This window comes from Venturia canescens, chromosome 9 (assembly GCF_019457755.1).
Source record: "Venturia canescens isolate UGA chromosome 9, ASM1945775v1, whole genome shotgun sequence".
Lineage (NCBI taxonomy): Eukaryota > Metazoa > Arthropoda > Insecta > Hymenoptera > Ichneumonidae > Venturia > Venturia canescens.
Window position 1 is genome coordinate 20563616 of NC_057429.1, and position 16750 is coordinate 20580365.

Sequence of the window (16750 nt, forward strand, 5' to 3'; positions counted from 1 at the left end):
GTATATTTCTTCTATTTTCCTTTTCCTCTCTCTCTCTCTCTCTCTTCCTTCTCTCCGCCTCGTTCTCTCTTCAGGAATCGTCCGTAATTTTTCATAATTCGGCGACCCTTTTGATTTTCTTCCGTTTCATTAACTTTAGCATAATTTCCTCGCAGAGCCGCAATCTTCGTATTGCGGAGCTCGATCAAAGTAGAGTGGAACAAAACGGTGATGCTACTTTTATCCGAATCGCAATCGGTATCTTCGTTCGAATGACTTTTTTTTCCGCACACGTGCCACTGGTATTGTAATGAAAAAGGATAAAACGCGAGACGGAGAAAGAGAGAGAGAGCGAGAGGGAAAAATGTTTATCTTATCGGGTATACACGTCAGGGCCGACGGGACGAGAACGTCAACGTTGTAACGCGTCCGCGAGGACCGACGACCGATATAAAATATCGATTGATTATGAGATTTGCAACGATCAACGCGCCGAGTACGAAAACCGGACTTACGCAATCCTAATATAATGTACATGGCCTCGTGTACGACACAATTTCACGTCGATCGATCCGTACTTTTTTGCAATATAAAATAGACATTACGAAAAATCATGTGTGTGTGTGGAAAGTATGATTTTTTGAATGCATCTCGATGACTCTGCTCTCGAATTCGAGTTCGCGTGACTGTCCGGCATTATATCGAAATTCCGATGATTTGGTCCGCCGAATACAAGTCGAATGTAGAATTTCGTTTGCTCGTATATAATGGAAGTTTCGAATATTGTTAAAATTTAATTTATATCGATACTATTGATATCGGGTTTGGAAATTCACTCGCCCATCGCGACTCGTTCGATGCGGTGAGTGAGGTCGACGATAACTGTCCATCGTCGTCAATGGCTCTAACGTTACTCCCAACGCCGGAGTATTTTCAGGTTTTCTTTTGCACTCGCGGGTTCGTTTTCTTTGGTTTGGAGCTTTCTTGCTTGAGAAAGGCGTCTCGGTTCGGCGGAGATACGACCTTCGGCCGTGTCCGTTGCACCGTCGAAAAGAGACTCGAAGAAGCTCGAAGGGCGTTTCGATTGCGAGAACGCGGCTCGTTCACGGGGCTGTAAAGTTCTCTGCGAATGGACAACACTCGTTGGGCGTTCCTCGACAAAAATGATGACACGATGATATTTTTTCTAATTCCAAGTAGAAAAATCTTGCGCTACGAGCCGAACTCGAAACGTCGGGCCGTCGGTCATCCGTCGTTCGAGGAAGCGCCTATTCACCCTGAAGAAGGTTCGTATCCCGGCGGAGCCGCAGGAATCGGAGCGTTCGGTGAATCGAGCTGGAAATGTAGGAGCCTCGTTTGATTCCTCGCTCGAGGAAGCGCGGATTCACCACCAATACGGTTTGTAGCCATGCGGCGCCATAGGAATTTGGCCACTGGGTGGATACGGGCCGCTCGATTCGACCAGTTTCGATTGGCAAGGTTTGCCGTCCCTCACGAGAACGGGGACGGCTACGCGACGCGGCGAACAACCGCTTCCCGGTCCGGCGTTGCTGCCGCCGATCGTAGCACTTGCCGGCATCCCACCGACGACGCCAATTTCAACGCGCTCACTCGCGGCCCTTTTGGTCTTGTAGCGGTGATTCTGGAACCATATTTTCACCTGGGTCGGGGTCAGACGTATTATCGAGGCGAGGTGTTCGCGCTCCGGTGCGCTCAAGTATCGCTGCTGACGGAAGCGTCTCTCGAGCTCGTACGTTTGCGCTTTCGAAAAGAGCACCCGTCGCTTCCGCTTTTTGCAATGCTCACCCCCGCCGTTCATGCCCTCCTGACGATTCATATCCGAGCCCTCGTCCTCCCCGCCGTTCTCGCCCCTCTCCTCCTCATACTCGTGCTCATCAGCCTCCATTTCCTTGCAGGACTGCTGATCGTGACTGCACGCGTCTTGCTGCGACGACGGGAACGAGAGATCCGATATTGTTGGACTCGTCGAATCCGGCTGCGGTTGATTCACTGTAACACACCGAAACACCCATTTTTCTATTATATCATTCCAAACCGGTTTGGCTAATTTGATCCTTGAGTTTGCTCGGTTTTTCAAGTTACTCGCGGTGCCTGAAATAAAGACGGTTTTTTGCCGAAGCTCGGATCAACGGAACTCTTATGAAAATAGTATCGTCGAGGCCTCCGCGCGCGAAGGAGCCTCTCGGCACCGAGTTGGGGAGAGAGGGGGGACTTGGATCGTGCTATAAACCAAACACTCACGGTTCGAATCTCATCCCCGTGCGGCAACAACCCCGAAAAAAGCTCTTCGAACAGGGTGTCAACTCTTGTAGGCTCCTAAAGACTATTCGATTTCTCCTCTATCCAGCATCTAAATCCACGCTGCCTGACGCACAATTATACGCTTCCTGTTGCTCGCTCTCGGCTACAACCCCTGTTGCCAAACAACACGCACGAACGTATATAGAAGCATTTAGGGAATGTCGAACCCACAGAAAATCAGGGATCAACCGTATCGTTTTCCCCCCTTGGGACGCACAATGCCCCGGGGTTAGTCTTCATTAAACCGCATCATATTATTTAATCAATCGAAATAACTCCCGTTAAATCTCCGATCGTCCTCGTATCAAACTCCCAATGCAAATGAATAATGAACATTTAGAATACTAATCCGAGCTTTTTTGCTGAAAATTATGATTCGCCCTTCCAAAACAAACGTTCGTCCGATCGGACAAACTCTCATCTGCCTTTTTTCGCACACCTTCCGGGCTCGAAATCGATTTTTCGAACGATCCGAGGGGCTGCTCGCGACAAGATCGATAAGTGGAAAACGTTTTGTACAAGCTTGTCGCGCAGGAGCGAGAAAAAGAGTGAGAAGGAGCCTAATAAAAAAATGATGTAGAGAGAGCTCTCAAATGGAGGGTTCGAAAGGTGATGCGGTCGGAGGACAATGCCATTTTGGGCGTGACAATTTCGATTTATCGAGGGTCGTACAGAATCGTGGCAAAGACTTGGACCGAGCACCGGATGGATGGGCTTTCCATACGCAAGGTCTCCGCATGTACGTCGAAGGTGTGCGGTGCTACTGGCTGAGTAGGTAGATACGTGTACACATCTGCTTGCCGCATTATGTACGGAGTGACATCTGTCCGATTGATCTCGTTGCTACATACGCGTATAATTGTGGCCGCTCGTGTGCGTGGCGAGACAAACATATACGTGAGAAAAGAGCCAATAGTCGTTGAGAGTTGGAGTGTACGGGACTATCTTTTATAGGGCTATTAGATCCTGCTTAGGACGGGGCTGGCCAATTGTAGGGTGCTAAATAAATAAGGGTTGCTCTTTGGGATAATCACACCCCTCGATCCGTTTCTCCTTCGATCTTTCTTCGGACCCGTACAAGCCGCGATTCTCATCCCATACGTATACCTTTCCACGTTGGGGACCAACTTTTATAATAGTTAGGAAAATACGATCGCTTAAAAAAGCAAATATCACGAACCTCACGATCTTCTATATTTTTGTTATTATTTTAGCGGATACTGTATCGGAGTGCCTATGAGGACCGGGCAGAGATCGATCGCTACGAAAACAAATATCGTGTGTATCCAAACAAACGTTACAGCGAAGTTCACGAGCTTCGATTTCGACGTTAAGGTATTTCTTTCGCGAACCCGAGTATTCTACAAATAACCGATTTTGAATTACAGTTAAGTGAAAACGCATGGGAATAGAATATGGCGAAATTTCAGGTCAGCGAACATTTAATGAAGAATTAAAACTGGAAAAACCTCAAAATTTATACGTGAGCCTATGGAGATTCCATCGTCAACACATTTCTAGTCAATACTTCACAAACTGAGTAAATTCCTGATACAAACTGTCTCGCAGATAGAAAATAATGTAAGAAATCCATAGCGACGATAAAAATAAAGGGTTATCGAATGCTCAAAAGAGATATTTAACGATAGAAGTTGGAAAAGTGACAGAAGCAGAAGCTTTTCCTTCTCGGAGCTTAGGTCCCAATTTGCGCCTCCAAAAAATACGGTCAAGCGAAAGGAATGCCTTAATTCTTTGTAGAACGTTGCGTATAAGAAAAAATATTCTGCAACGGTTCCTGAAAATAACGGTTCTTTCTATGCGAAATCGAATTTTGATCGAAAATATGCTGTTGTAAGAAACCGTAAAAACTTGAACGGGGAATAACGGTTTTGTCGCTCACCATTAATTTCGTCCAATGGCTGAGGCTGCAGCGACGACGCCAGCGTCGGTCCCGTCGGCCAACCCAACAACCCCGGTGGCTGTGGAGGTGGCAGTGGACCCAGCACTCCTCTCCCTAGATTCGCGTGTAACGTGGGTTGCAGTATCGCCGATGCGGTGTGCTCCAATAATTGCTGATACGTCGAGGGCGTCACATCGCTAACCGTCGGCAGAGCCGTCGTCGGTCCTTCTGTTAACGGCAAACAACGGTTTCGTTGAGTCCCGATATTTTTGTACAATTTTAATGGATCGCTTCGAATCGCGCGCGGAATGAAACGTACCTTGAACGTGCTCGTCCGTATTCGCTGCCGCTGCCGCTGCGACCGCGGCCGCTGCGGCGGCTGCAGCCGCCGCAGCTGCACTCGTTTTCGCTTCGTTCAATTCCAATATGTCGTTTATACCGAAACCCGAAGTTTTCGTTGGCATCTTCATGCTTTCGAATAATCTGAAACAGTTTTAATTACTCATAAATTTTAATACGGGACAACGTATACTGGGTACGTCGATCATAAATTGGAAAAAGTTTCTGGAAAGAAGGCATAAAATCAAATCAGGCGTTCGAGGAAACGAGAAACCTCATTCTGCGACTGCGACTACGTTTTTTTTCTCAATTAGTTCCTAATTTTGCGTTACGTTAATTATTCCACTCAGTCGTCGATGAATATTCCGATGAATTACACGAATGCGATTCGAGACGAATCGTTGGAGGATCGGGTCGACGCTCTTCCCAATCGGGCATTGAAATCTCTTGCCGTGCCTATCGTTTATTCTCATTTGCACAAAACGCGAATCGACCGTAATCAAAGCGCGGCTCTCGCACTCATAATAATCAATAATGTATAAAGTATCCGCTGGTTTATCGAGTATCTCATCTATGGCCCAGTTTGTTGCACGATTCGCTCTTATCGCTCCGGTCAAAACGACTTTTTGTGTACGCTCGCAACGCCATTTTTTTTTTTATATTTCACTGCACGATTGTGGCTGGCATCGCTCGTGTGGAAGAACGATGAAAGCGTTGATGGGATTGAAATTTTTTCGATTATCTCGACCGACAGAAACATGAGCCGTTGGGCTCAGGAGCAACGACATTGTTTTCACTGGCGTTTGCAACAAAGTTCGATATTTTATTTTCACTTAAATAGAGCTAATAATTCATTTCGACGAAATTCGTACTTGATTATAGTAACGCAAAAGGGTTTTCTAGGATTGTACACCGCGGCCATGGGGCATTGAGAGTCACAACAATCAGGGAGCAAGAAAAAAGCTCTTGGCAGTTGAAAAATGATTGAAAATAAAAGTGTGGAAATGATTGTTTTCCTCAAAGCTCTATTGTCGATTTTTTCATTCATCATGAGATTACGACGCAGATGCTTGCAACAAAAGTTTACCTGGTGTTGTACGACGCGAGCTGACTGTACCAAACGTGATTGAGGAGACTCGCTGGATAAGGCAGCAGCGGCCAGTGCAGTAGCTTGTTTTTGTCCGCCATTTCACTAAACAATGATTACGAATCGCGTATCGAACCTCGCGAATATGATTTCGATGGGATTTCGGAGTGATCAATAGCGCGTCATCGCGATAACGAGGCTAATGCATAGTCCTGCACGACGGAGCGCAGTTTCGGAGCCGTTTTGAAGTTCACACTCTTGAAACCGCCGGCACCATTTTCCACGAATGGAAAGCACGGCTCGCCAGATTTTTCCGTATCGCTGAGAGAGCCTCAAATTCGAACCACTGAAACCTCGCCACTCACGATCTCGAAAGCTCAAACAAACCACCGTAAATTCGCACTCGAAGCACTCAAATCGGACACCAACGATTACACCGAAGTCGCGTGTCCAATAGCATCGGTCCTCGGGCCCCTCGGGTTGTAGACCAAAAAAAAATCGATCGTGAAAGAAAGTTGTTGGAAAAGAGAAACCGGTCCGGTAGAGACCGCGATTATGAGAGGAGTGAGAAAAGCTGTACGAGTTTTTGGCTATTGCTCGATGGTACTCGTATTTTTCGAGTGTCCTCGTCGAGCACTTGACGGCTAGTGTTCCCTACCTACGTCCTGATGCTTCTCCAGTCTCGAGCCTCTCGAGGGGCGCCTCTCGAAAGGGGGAGAGAGAGAGAGAGAGAGAAAACCCCGAGGGCGGTTCCACCGACTGCTCCACCCTCTCGCATCTCCCTTTCTATCCTCGTCGCTCCTACATTCCACCCCAGCTTTTCGCTTCACCCTGTTAAGCTCGTTTCAACTCGGGCTACTACCCCCTGAGAACCCTCAGAGTTCGAACCGCCCTCTCGACCTCGTACCTCATCCCTACCTACGTATACACGCTCCGATACGGGAGCGCTGCGACAATCCCGCATATATCCGGGACATCCCTCGCGCGCATCTTTGCTTTTCCTCGCCTCTCAATCTCGTTTATGTACTCGGAACACGACCGCAACAGACCGATCTTTCCTTAATCGCACTATCATATGAAAAACACTTTGTTGCGGATGAACTGTCAAACGGAAAATTCTCGTTTCTTTGCTCTTTTCTTCGATTGGAGTCCAACGAAACGAACGAAAAAAAGATTTTTTATTTCACGAAGTATCGGGGGGCAGGCTGTAAAGCTACGAATTGCAAATTCGGGAGGGAAAGAAATTGGAGAATTGCTGGAAATATTGGAGGGTTATTTGGATCATTTCGTTGGACTCCAACGCTGCAAGCTTCAGCGTCATCACTGACTGCAACTATACTTATTTTATTCCGCTTTGAGTTCCCGTTGGGGTCGAGTGAATTTGAAAATGATCAAAGTCAATGCCACATCCAGACCGCGACGTCGTGACAAGCCTCGTGCAGTTTTCCAGCGCAAAACGTTATTTATTTCGATGAGAGTAGTTGAACACATTCCGTGCCTGATTAAAGTACAATTTGAAGCAGTTCTCTTGAAAATATTCACTCGAAGAGACATTAATTTAGGTGGAACAATTGAACGAACGGGTGTTTGGACGAACCAACAATGGTTGTGCGATCCGAGAGTCGCCTATAGATATATACAAGCACGCGCGTCGAAAGCTTCTCAAGTACGCTCGCGTGCACCACCGGCAATGTTCTCCGAGGACAAAACACGCGCTTACCGCGCTCGAAGGCGGAGCTGAACTTGCGAGCTCGGGCCAATGAACGAGCGAGAAAAAACGGACCAACTACCCTCCGCGACTCGAAGGACTCTCTCTCGGTCGACTCTCGCTTGCACCCTCTCGACCCCTCTTGGCGAGATGACGACCAATCCCATAGCTCCATCGATCAGCAGGTACCTTTTGTACAACACACGGATACACATCTACCGCGAGAAGCAGCACTTTAGTCTCGAGTGTCGACGCGGAAGAGCATTAGCGCGGCGTTCCTCTCCTTCTACTCCATCTCGGCCTCTCTCCCTTTCATTTATTCTTTCCATTTACACCATTTTTTCTCTTTTCCCGACAACAAACCCCCCGTCTTCGCATCATGTCCATTGATCGCGGCCCGCAAGAGTTCACGCATGCGGTGCTCACTCCTCAACGCCTTATCGCACACGAGCAATCTTTTTTTACCATCCGCTATAGCGCGCCTTCGCCTTTCAATCGTTATGTGGGTCATTTCGCTCTGGGTCATAGGCTTTTCCACTATTTATCCGCGATCGATCATCTTTCGCACGTTTTTCCATTAGCCTCGTTTACACTCCGCGTACTCATTGTTCCACCTTTTTCCCCACATTTTCACTATACTCGTGCGTTATCCTCCGGTCCGTTGAAGTTGCGTGATGTTACAAAAAAAAAGTACCAAATCGATTTATCATCATTGAAGCTTCCTGGCTTCCTGGCACTCAAACTTGCAATGACGATTTTCGAGCTTCCAGCGCTACTTCGCTCCCTCGTCACAATCGGAATGTAAAGTTTTCCTGCCGTGATGAGTTCACTAAAATCGGTTAAGCAATCGGTGAACAAATGATTCAACGCGGTTGGAAGTTCGATCGTGAACGTCGATATTCAGTGGATCTTACTACATTTCTTATCACCGAGATTTCTTTTTCCAACGCTGGGTCTCCGAGCAGCAAACTCCAATTTGGAGACGGTTCAATTGATCCAATTTTTTAATTGAAATTTTATTGAATCTCGCACCGATGGCAACTTTCTCACGATTATCTAACAGAGCGATTGGAGTGTCCTGTTTATTCCCGAGTGCTCCGACGATCTTTGGAAAATGAGCCCTCGAACATTGGGGCAGAAAAAAAAACCAGCTCGGCGACGGATACGGAGGAAAAGTCGAGAGTATATTTTGGAGTTTGTATACAGCACGCATGGAGGTAAATAAAGGTCGCAATTTGAACTACAAGTTCGGAAAAAGCGAGCGATGAATCGTACGAAGGGAGGGTTTCCGGTTCATTCATCCGAAGCATTGTGCCGAACGCGGCTAGTTCAATTTCCTTCTCGGTCCTCTCGCTTCTTCTTTTTTCCCGAGTGTAAAAGTCGAAAAAAGCGGGGGAGGGGGTCTCTGACTCCGGAGAAGGCGGTCCCGACATCCGGCCTCGAGATCTCTCTTTCGTCATGGCTCCCATCCTTGGACGACATTCCAAAGGATCCGAGTATTATTTCCCTCTGTTCGGATCAAGCGCACCCTCCGTTCTTCAATTTATATATCACCTGAGCGTGGCTTAATCCGAGAACCGGATCCACCTTGAAACGTTCGGACCGCAAGAGTCGCTCCGCTGGTATTGTTAACTCCGAAATATGGCCGCCGAAATATCCGATCGTTTTTCAATTTTCACGAATTTCATACGACAAATCGACAAAAAATTGACCAATTTTATTCCGATCTTAAAAAATAAAAGACTTGAAAAATCTCCTTGAAAGCGTGCCTCCAATGTGACTGAAATATTTTCCAAAACTCGAGAACCTTCGACGCCAAAGGGTCGACTTCGAGTGTGTAATTTCGCCATTTCTCCGAGTGTTCTATATACTTTTACAACAAGTTGAAGAGAGCGGTACACGGAGATAGATGAGAAGTCGAGGCTCCCCTAATTTGGTTAGAATCGGATTCAAGAATGCTAGGCAGTGTCTTGGAGTGATTTCGTTCGTTCTTTCATTTTTTTTTCGAGCTGCCCTCGTGGAACAGCTGAAGGCAATCTCACGCTATCAGAGACAAGCCATTACAACGTTTTGCATGCGCAAGCCACAGGCTCCCTTCTATACGAGTGAACATAGCAGGAGGCATTTCGCGTTAAAATTTCGTTTCAATTTTTGCCATGCTCTCGCCTACATAAGGGAGAGAAAAAATGGGCAGTCCAAGCGCTGCGATAATGCGTTTTTACACCCTTTCCGATGCCAAGAAACGAATGAAAACGCGACGTCGATTTTCGAAGGGAATTTTCACGCGGAGAGCCTCGCGCAAATTCATTTCTCCGTTTGTGTCTGTATCCATAAATTTCTACTTTGCTTAGATAAATCTATGTATTTGCAAGGCTGGTGGATAAGTTGGAATGGGCATGCATGAAGTTTGAACGATGGTGCTTGTGGAGAAGCCTCCTCCGCAGCACCGAAGAGGAGAGAAGGTTGGTAAGCCACCTCGAACCCCTATTAAGCTCCCTCCCCCTCGAGCCCCAGCCCTTGTCTCAGAGCCTCTTCTCTCTTCGGCCCCTTCCCTTTCCTCTCCTCTTTCTTCTGATCGAATAACATTTGCTGCGATCCCACGACTGTTTGGCGATACCTGTGCCAACTCGTTTCAAGCACGCAACCCAATTTGTCTGCGTCTCATTGTTTTACGTGCTGCCGCGGCAATGCTGTTACGGCTCATGCCTCCTCATCCTTGTTCAACTCCGACTGGTATAAGTCCCCGTAGCGTACGGAGGCGAGTGAAACTATGCGTTTCAGGATCGATTCCTCAGAGACAGAAGGATTCAAGTTTCTTTCAATTGCTTTCCATCCTTTTCACTTTCGTCCTTCTCGTGCGGAGCTCTTCCCGCAATTCTGTGTGCGAATCTTTGTGTGAAAATTGATATCGTTGCATTTTTCGATAGCTAAAGTTTGTTTGTACTTCCGCATTGGTTTCTCCTTGTTGGTTCGACTATTTGAGAAATTCGTAGAGTAATCGAGTCAATGATTTTTTAGTAGAATTTCGTTGTCCTTGAAAGAAAAAAGGGCATATCCGAATGGTTCGAATGGAGTACTTTCGAGCCCAACACGTATTTGCGCATTCACTTGAACCATCACGAGTTTTCTCCGCTACTCGTGCAACATTCGCAATCGGTTAAATTGTTAAGAGATCTCAGCCTGTCAGGACGTATCATGATACAATTCGGTAGCTGAGAGGCTCGAGAGCACGCAGACTCGGTCAATCAAAAACCCGATGATTTTATGGAAATTCGTAACGAGCCATTCGTGTACATCGTATCAATTTATGTTCGATTTCTGCCAACAGCGGAATTATTGAAACAACATTTCCAGAATGGAATTTCGCGTGAGATGAATACACGTTTCTTCACCGTCAAGGAAAATCCAGAAAATAACTTTACGGATCCGGAGCCAGCGCGGTCTCACAGTGAATGGAGAATTCAATGTCCATTCGAAAAAAATGAAGTCCGTGCCAAGAAGATTAACATCGCGACGAGCCGAAGATCTTTGCGTCATAATATTTGAATGGTGATGGGAAGATTTTATATTTTATTAGGATTACGTGATTTTATTCTAGTAGGGTTGAAGTGGTCGTGATTTAACAACGATGTGAAACTCGTAGTTTATGGAATGCATTAGGATTAATCGTAGGATTCAAGAGAACCGCAATGGTAGCACCGAAACTTAACAATCTTCTTCTAACTATATTACCCCTAATATAATTACACACAAAGAGTTTTCTCTCTCTTTTTTTTTTCACTGGTCTACCTGCTATAAACTCATACAGTTGGCAGTTATGGGAAAAGGGAGAGGAGCAACGAAAGGCGATGGAACGAGTCGGAGAGGACGATCGATTGACGTTGTAGTAGCAGGTACCTGCACTTCTTCCTTCTCTCTCTTTCTCGTTCTCTCTTTTTCTTCAAAAACATGCACAGCTGTAACTGGGAAGAACGTTTGCGATATAAACAACAGTGGGTTGTAGAAAAAATAGGAAACTCTGAGCGGACGAGTCAACATTTCAATATAATCATACCGAACCGATGAAAATGGGCAATCGAAATGTGCTCGATTAAAAATTTCTAAAATAAAATATTTCAACATTGAAAAAAGCCTTTAATAGCTTAAAAAATTATTAAAGAGACATTAAATTTATCATTTCTGACGTTGAACATGTGGCACGAACACGTTTAACACACGCTTTGACGTTTATAATGTAATGTTTTCCTTCGAACGAAAAAGTATCGTCGATAATCGGCAACTGTAAAGAATTTCATCCCAAAATTGAAATTTCTACGAAAAATTTTATCTCCGGAGAGCTTAGATCATTTTGATCCATAGACAAAATGTATCGATTCCACCTCCCCACCCTTATATATATCCCATATTTAAGTACCAAAACTGTTGTACGAGTTTTCCCTATCCGTGGCTTTTGCATCTCTAGAATCTACCATGCAAGAGCGACTACCTTTATAAAAAAGTGTCGCAAAGCAGCCTAGCTGTAACCAAAATAATTCGTACTAAAAAAATGTTTATTTAACAGGTTGAAATAAACTGTCTTAAAAAAGAATGCATCGAAAATTCGTAACTATAAAAAATAGTAGCCGGGGTTTTGGAATGAAAGTTCGACACAAAGCGCGCCTCAAGTATGGTCCTGGGTACGTAGCGAGAGGGGCCTCTTCGGGAACACTTAACGCCTAAGCGCCTGTTTTTTCATCCCTCTTTCACGTCTGCTGGTGCTATTGAAAAATACACGCAGCCGTCCACTGACCATTTGAGATGGCTTTTCTTCCGTTTCAAAACTCCAGCTTACGCTGCTCCCATATACACGTGTATATACAGACGAATTTGGGAAGTCTGACAACTCTCAGGTGTAGCGAGAAAAACGTGCCTCGATGAATGGCCCTTCACCCATTTACGAGATATTTCGACTGTTTCCAATTAACATGAGAATACCGGTACCTGTTGGAGGAGGGATTCTCTCAAGCGCTTATATATTTTTGGGGACTTCCTGCGGCGTGTATCTCTCGTTCCACCGGAGAAGCTTCCTCACTCACCTTCGCCTTCATCATCAATCCGTGTATATACGCGTGCGACTGGATGCACTGTGCATTTATTGCTTTTACGTGACCGCGCAACATTTTTCGACTAATTTTTCACAACTAGCCTCGAGAACACGTGAACTTAATCATGAGATTTTTCCTTAGCTTCACCGTGTTCACTTGTTTCTGCGAATTCTCGACGCAACGCAATTTAATCATCGAAGTTTCTCAAATTTCTCTCAATACATATTCTTTAATGCATTTTTCGAAAGTATACCTATTTAAAAGTGTCATAGTAAAATTTTATAAAGTTCTGAGCACTCCGAGTGTACTTTTGAGCGACGTTTACTCGGCTGTCTGAGCGCGCCGCGCCAATACGCACCGCCCAGCATAGCCCTACCGCGTACCTGCCAAAATTACGTTTTTGGATCGCTCGTTGATAAAATATCCGAAACTATTCAACCGATCCTTACCAAAATTTTACCACGTGTTCTTTATGACTATAGCTGTAGCACATATCATACGAATTTTGAAATTTTTAGTGGAACTATTTTTTTTTTTTTGCAAAGAACGATAAAAAAACGTGTTTTTTCTGTAGTTTTTGGAAAAATGGCTTTCGTTTTGTCATTTTTGAAAGAACCAAAAATCGTATAATATGCGCTATAGCCATTCGAATCTAAAACCACTTTTTTTTCTTCGATCATCGATATCCACAGCGCACACCCATCTTTTTTCTCGACCTCTCTTCTCCCCCATTTTTCTGTACGAAAACTGAGTAAAATAAATATTTTTAAAAATGTGTATTTTGAGCCTAGCATCTTTTATATCGATATTTACAATTTATTTTTTTTTTACCCGTCTGATTAGTCTAGACTCCTCATAAATGTCGTTTGAACACTGCATTCAAACGTTTCCTCGTAACGAATGTGACGGTTATTAAAAAATTCATGAAATTTTTTTCTACTCGTTTCGATGAATACCGAGAGCATCCGAATTTGAAATAATAATAATAACGATAGAGAAATTTCCTGATTTTTGGGCCGTTAGTTGGGCCAGAGTGTTGGTTGAAATATCGAAAAACTCGAAAGTCTCCGGAGCCATCTTGTCGACTAAAATACTCCAAAAAATAGCAGAAAAAGGGAAAAGTTGAAGGATGAAAATAGTAAAATGTTCCGTGTCGAGTTCAAGTCGGGGGTGCGCGCAGGAAGTCGCTTAAAAATGAAAGATTCAGGGAGAGGGACCGCGTCCTCATCGAAGGAGGGGACTGAAAGAGGGAAAGAGAGAGAGAGAGAGAGAGAGAGAGAGACGGAGCGCGTTCATTGATGAATCTGGTATACAAAGGCCCAGCAGGGCCCACCCGCGCTGGAGCAGCTTTCGCGTCAATGAACGTAGTACTACGGCGCTCGGCTTACTCCAAAGTTAGTATACAGGTACTAGAATCGTAGTAGAGTACTATGCCACTCGTACTTCGAGTCACTTTTTCCGTCGTAGTATTTTTCTCGTAGCAAAGCCAAAGGAATTTGTCTCAATGGTGAGAATACGCCTCGAGGGCCTCTTTGCGTTTTTCCTCCGGCGAGATTCTCAAACACGGAGGAAAGAAGAAATCGATTCATTCACAAAAGCAGGTTCCGAGGTACTCTTGGCAGCACAAAACTGTTCGGACTAGCAGCTCCAACGAGAATCGAAGACGTGACCCAAACTTAACATGGCTAGTTTAACGCTTGACTAACCCTCCCCCGTGCGACCTTTAAGAAACGTTTAAGAAGTTATTTCAAACGCCGCCAAACGCCGGGCTTCCGGACCGTTCGTTCATTCATCCGAGTGGCCTTCTCCCTCTACCGTTTTTTTTTTACCGTTTTCCAGCGCATCGAGCGGATTTATTTTCCCTATTTATCATATTTGAGTAAGCGCTCGAGAGGCATTTCGACTTTGAGAATAATAATCGATCGGAACGCGTCGCAACGAAATGAAAGAATCTTTTACACCCGCTAAATAAATAAATAAATGATTCGAGTTATCTCGCCGTCTCATATAATCGTTCGAACCCGTACGAGTTTAAGTAATGCTCGAAGCTCCCCGGCTTTCGTGCGCTACAGTTATGGATAGCGAATAGTTTTCGAATTATTCGAAAATTGATGGTGTAAACCAACAGGTGACGATGGCAGACTCGTCCCAGGGACAGTGCGCAAAGTCGTGCCCTTCTCGAATGTCCGAGATAACCCCCTCGATTCGTGTTCACTCTCTCCCTCTCAAACGAGCCTGTGCACGCGTAACAAGGCGTACCACTCTACGCCGCGCTTCTTCTCGCTTATCCTTCCCTCTCCCGTCTCTCCGCGATCGCGAATTATCCCCATTTTCGCCCTCCCGCGTGCACTCATGCGTGCTCGTTATTCTTCTTCACAAGAAATTATTACTCGTTCGTCTCATTCCGTCGATTCTTCATTATTTATTCGAAGGCCATATTCGTTGGCCATAGCAGGGCGAGCGAGGGAGGAAAATAATTTTTCATGCTCTCGGACGTTGAGGCGATCGAGTTTATTCTCGTTTATATATATCTAAAACTATAATTTTTGAACTTTTCTGCCTTAAAGCCGTTTCGGACGGTGAATTTGTTTGTTTATTTATTTTTCTCGTTTTCAGTCTCACCTGTAATCGTCTTCGTTGTAATCGGGAGGTATGAGGTGCCACGAGGAGTCGTAACAATCGTCGTATCCGGTGGCCATTTTATCAAGGATCGCACTCTTTTTTTTTCAAATCTTTTCACTTGTCACACGACGCGAAACGAAGCTTCCTACGACACCGTTTCAATGCTTAATCCTACGACGCGGAAACGGATAATCGGGGCTACTCGAAACCCGCTGACTCAGTTCAATTTCAATCCGTTTTCTCAAAATTCGCTTTTCGAATTTCATCGATCTTCATTCCCCCTCGACACTCAATCAACTCGAGCTTGCTTCATTTTTTTTCTTTAATTATATACTCAAATCCATCGAACCATCCAATGAAGATGCTCCCCGTATTTTGAGAGCTATAAACGCACGGTTTTGGAACGAATTACCTACTGGATAGTGAAGAACTACGGGTCCAATACATTCATCACCTATTTATTGTATCAAAAATATGGCTCCCTGATAGGAGCTCGGGTAACCTTATCTCGCCACGATAACAACATACCACCTTCGCTAACCGGGGTATAGATAGAGATTAGTTTGACTACTGCAACATCGAAACTTCTATGTACACAGTACCCCTGCGTCGATGCTCGTTCGATGGAAAAGAATTTGTTTCATTTGTCCTTAGAAAACGTTAAATATGATATGAAAAGCTTGAATTTTTATTGATTCACCTGAGAAGCTATTATTTTTCTATGATTTTTCAGAAAATTTCTATAAAAAGTATAAAACGAGAAAAAATTGTTTTTTTCTGACACGCGATATCATCTGTAAAATATCTTTTATCTTCTATTTTTTTCGATTTCAAGAATATCTCGCATTCTTACTTTAGTTTTTATTTTTGTACACCTCAATAGGCAATAGTACAGAAGCGAGGCAGGTTCGCGTATGGCTACAGAAAAAGATGACATATGGACGTTATCTCTGCACGAGGCTTATCATTGCGACTGACCAGCAACGATAAAGACATTTTTTTCACGTTTTAATCACCCCCCTCTCAATGCACCATTTTATTCGTCAGTTTCCTCCTAGGAAATTACGGTTTATATATATGGGGCACGAGTCTCCTGATTGCACAGATTAGATTGTTTGATTTTTTTTTTTTCGTTTTTGTTGATCATCGATCGTTCTGTGTAAAAATATTGAGGTATTATATATTATATGCTCGACGAATCATTCATTGATGTATCAATGCGCAGGAAGGAAATTTGGAATGTTATTGTTATGCGATTCGTAATATTAGATTGAAAATCTGATTTTTACCGAAGTACCGCTTGACACCGATTGGATTCATTTTTTATTTTATCTCTCTCGGATCCTTGTATATACGTACGACGTTATTGAGACACGAAAACAATACGAATTCTGCCCTCCATTAAAAGTGTTTGTATTTTACTTTGAGGTGTCTTGTAACTTGTATTTTTTGTTTGTAAGCTTAAAGTATTTGCTGAATAATATCTTTGTTGGTTCGATCGTTGTTCTTGGTTCCTTGACGGTCGATTTTATAGACGCTTCTGCTCGTAGTTTTTCGGAATAGTCGAATCTCCGCTAAGTACCGAAAGACGGCGCTCGCATCAGCCGAATTTTTTACTATTGTGATGTTCGACCGTCGATAACGTACTTTACTGTTTTTCCTCGATACTGCCAATCGGTTATATGATGCGATAGGTATATATAATAAAA

At 44.5% G+C, this 16750-nt stretch overlaps 1 protein-coding gene across 1 annotated transcript; it reads right to left on the minus strand.

Annotated features, from left to right (window-relative positions):
* Position 1: 1 nt before the first annotated feature.
* LOC122415640 (homeobox protein Nkx-2.5-like) lies at positions 2-15172 on the minus strand. Its single transcript, XM_043427943.1, has 4 exons — positions 15042-15172; positions 4521-4684; positions 4202-4429; positions 2-1989 (listed from the first exon to the last, which is right to left on the minus strand). Exons 1-4 carry the CDS (start codon positions 15116-15118, stop codon positions 1364-1366), a joined length of 1095 nt encoding a protein of 364 aa, XP_043283878.1. The 5' UTR covers positions 15119-15172; the 3' UTR covers positions 2-1363.
* Positions 15173-16750: the final 1578 nt, after the last annotated feature.

Bases quoted from the DNA above. Each gene is read 5' to 3' on its own strand.
- LOC122415640 (XM_043427943.1), bottom strand. From the start codon at position 15,118: ATGGCCACCGGATACGACGATTGTTACGACTCCTCGTGGCACCTCATA. The intron at 4,430-4,520 runs GTACGTTTCATT...TGCCGTTAACAG, and splicing joins TACGGACGAGCACGTTCAAG to AAGGACCGACGACGGCTCTG. The intron at 1,990-4,201 runs GTGAGCGACAAA...GGTGTGTTACAG, and splicing joins GCCATTGGACGAAATTAATG to TGAATCAACCGCAGCCGGAT.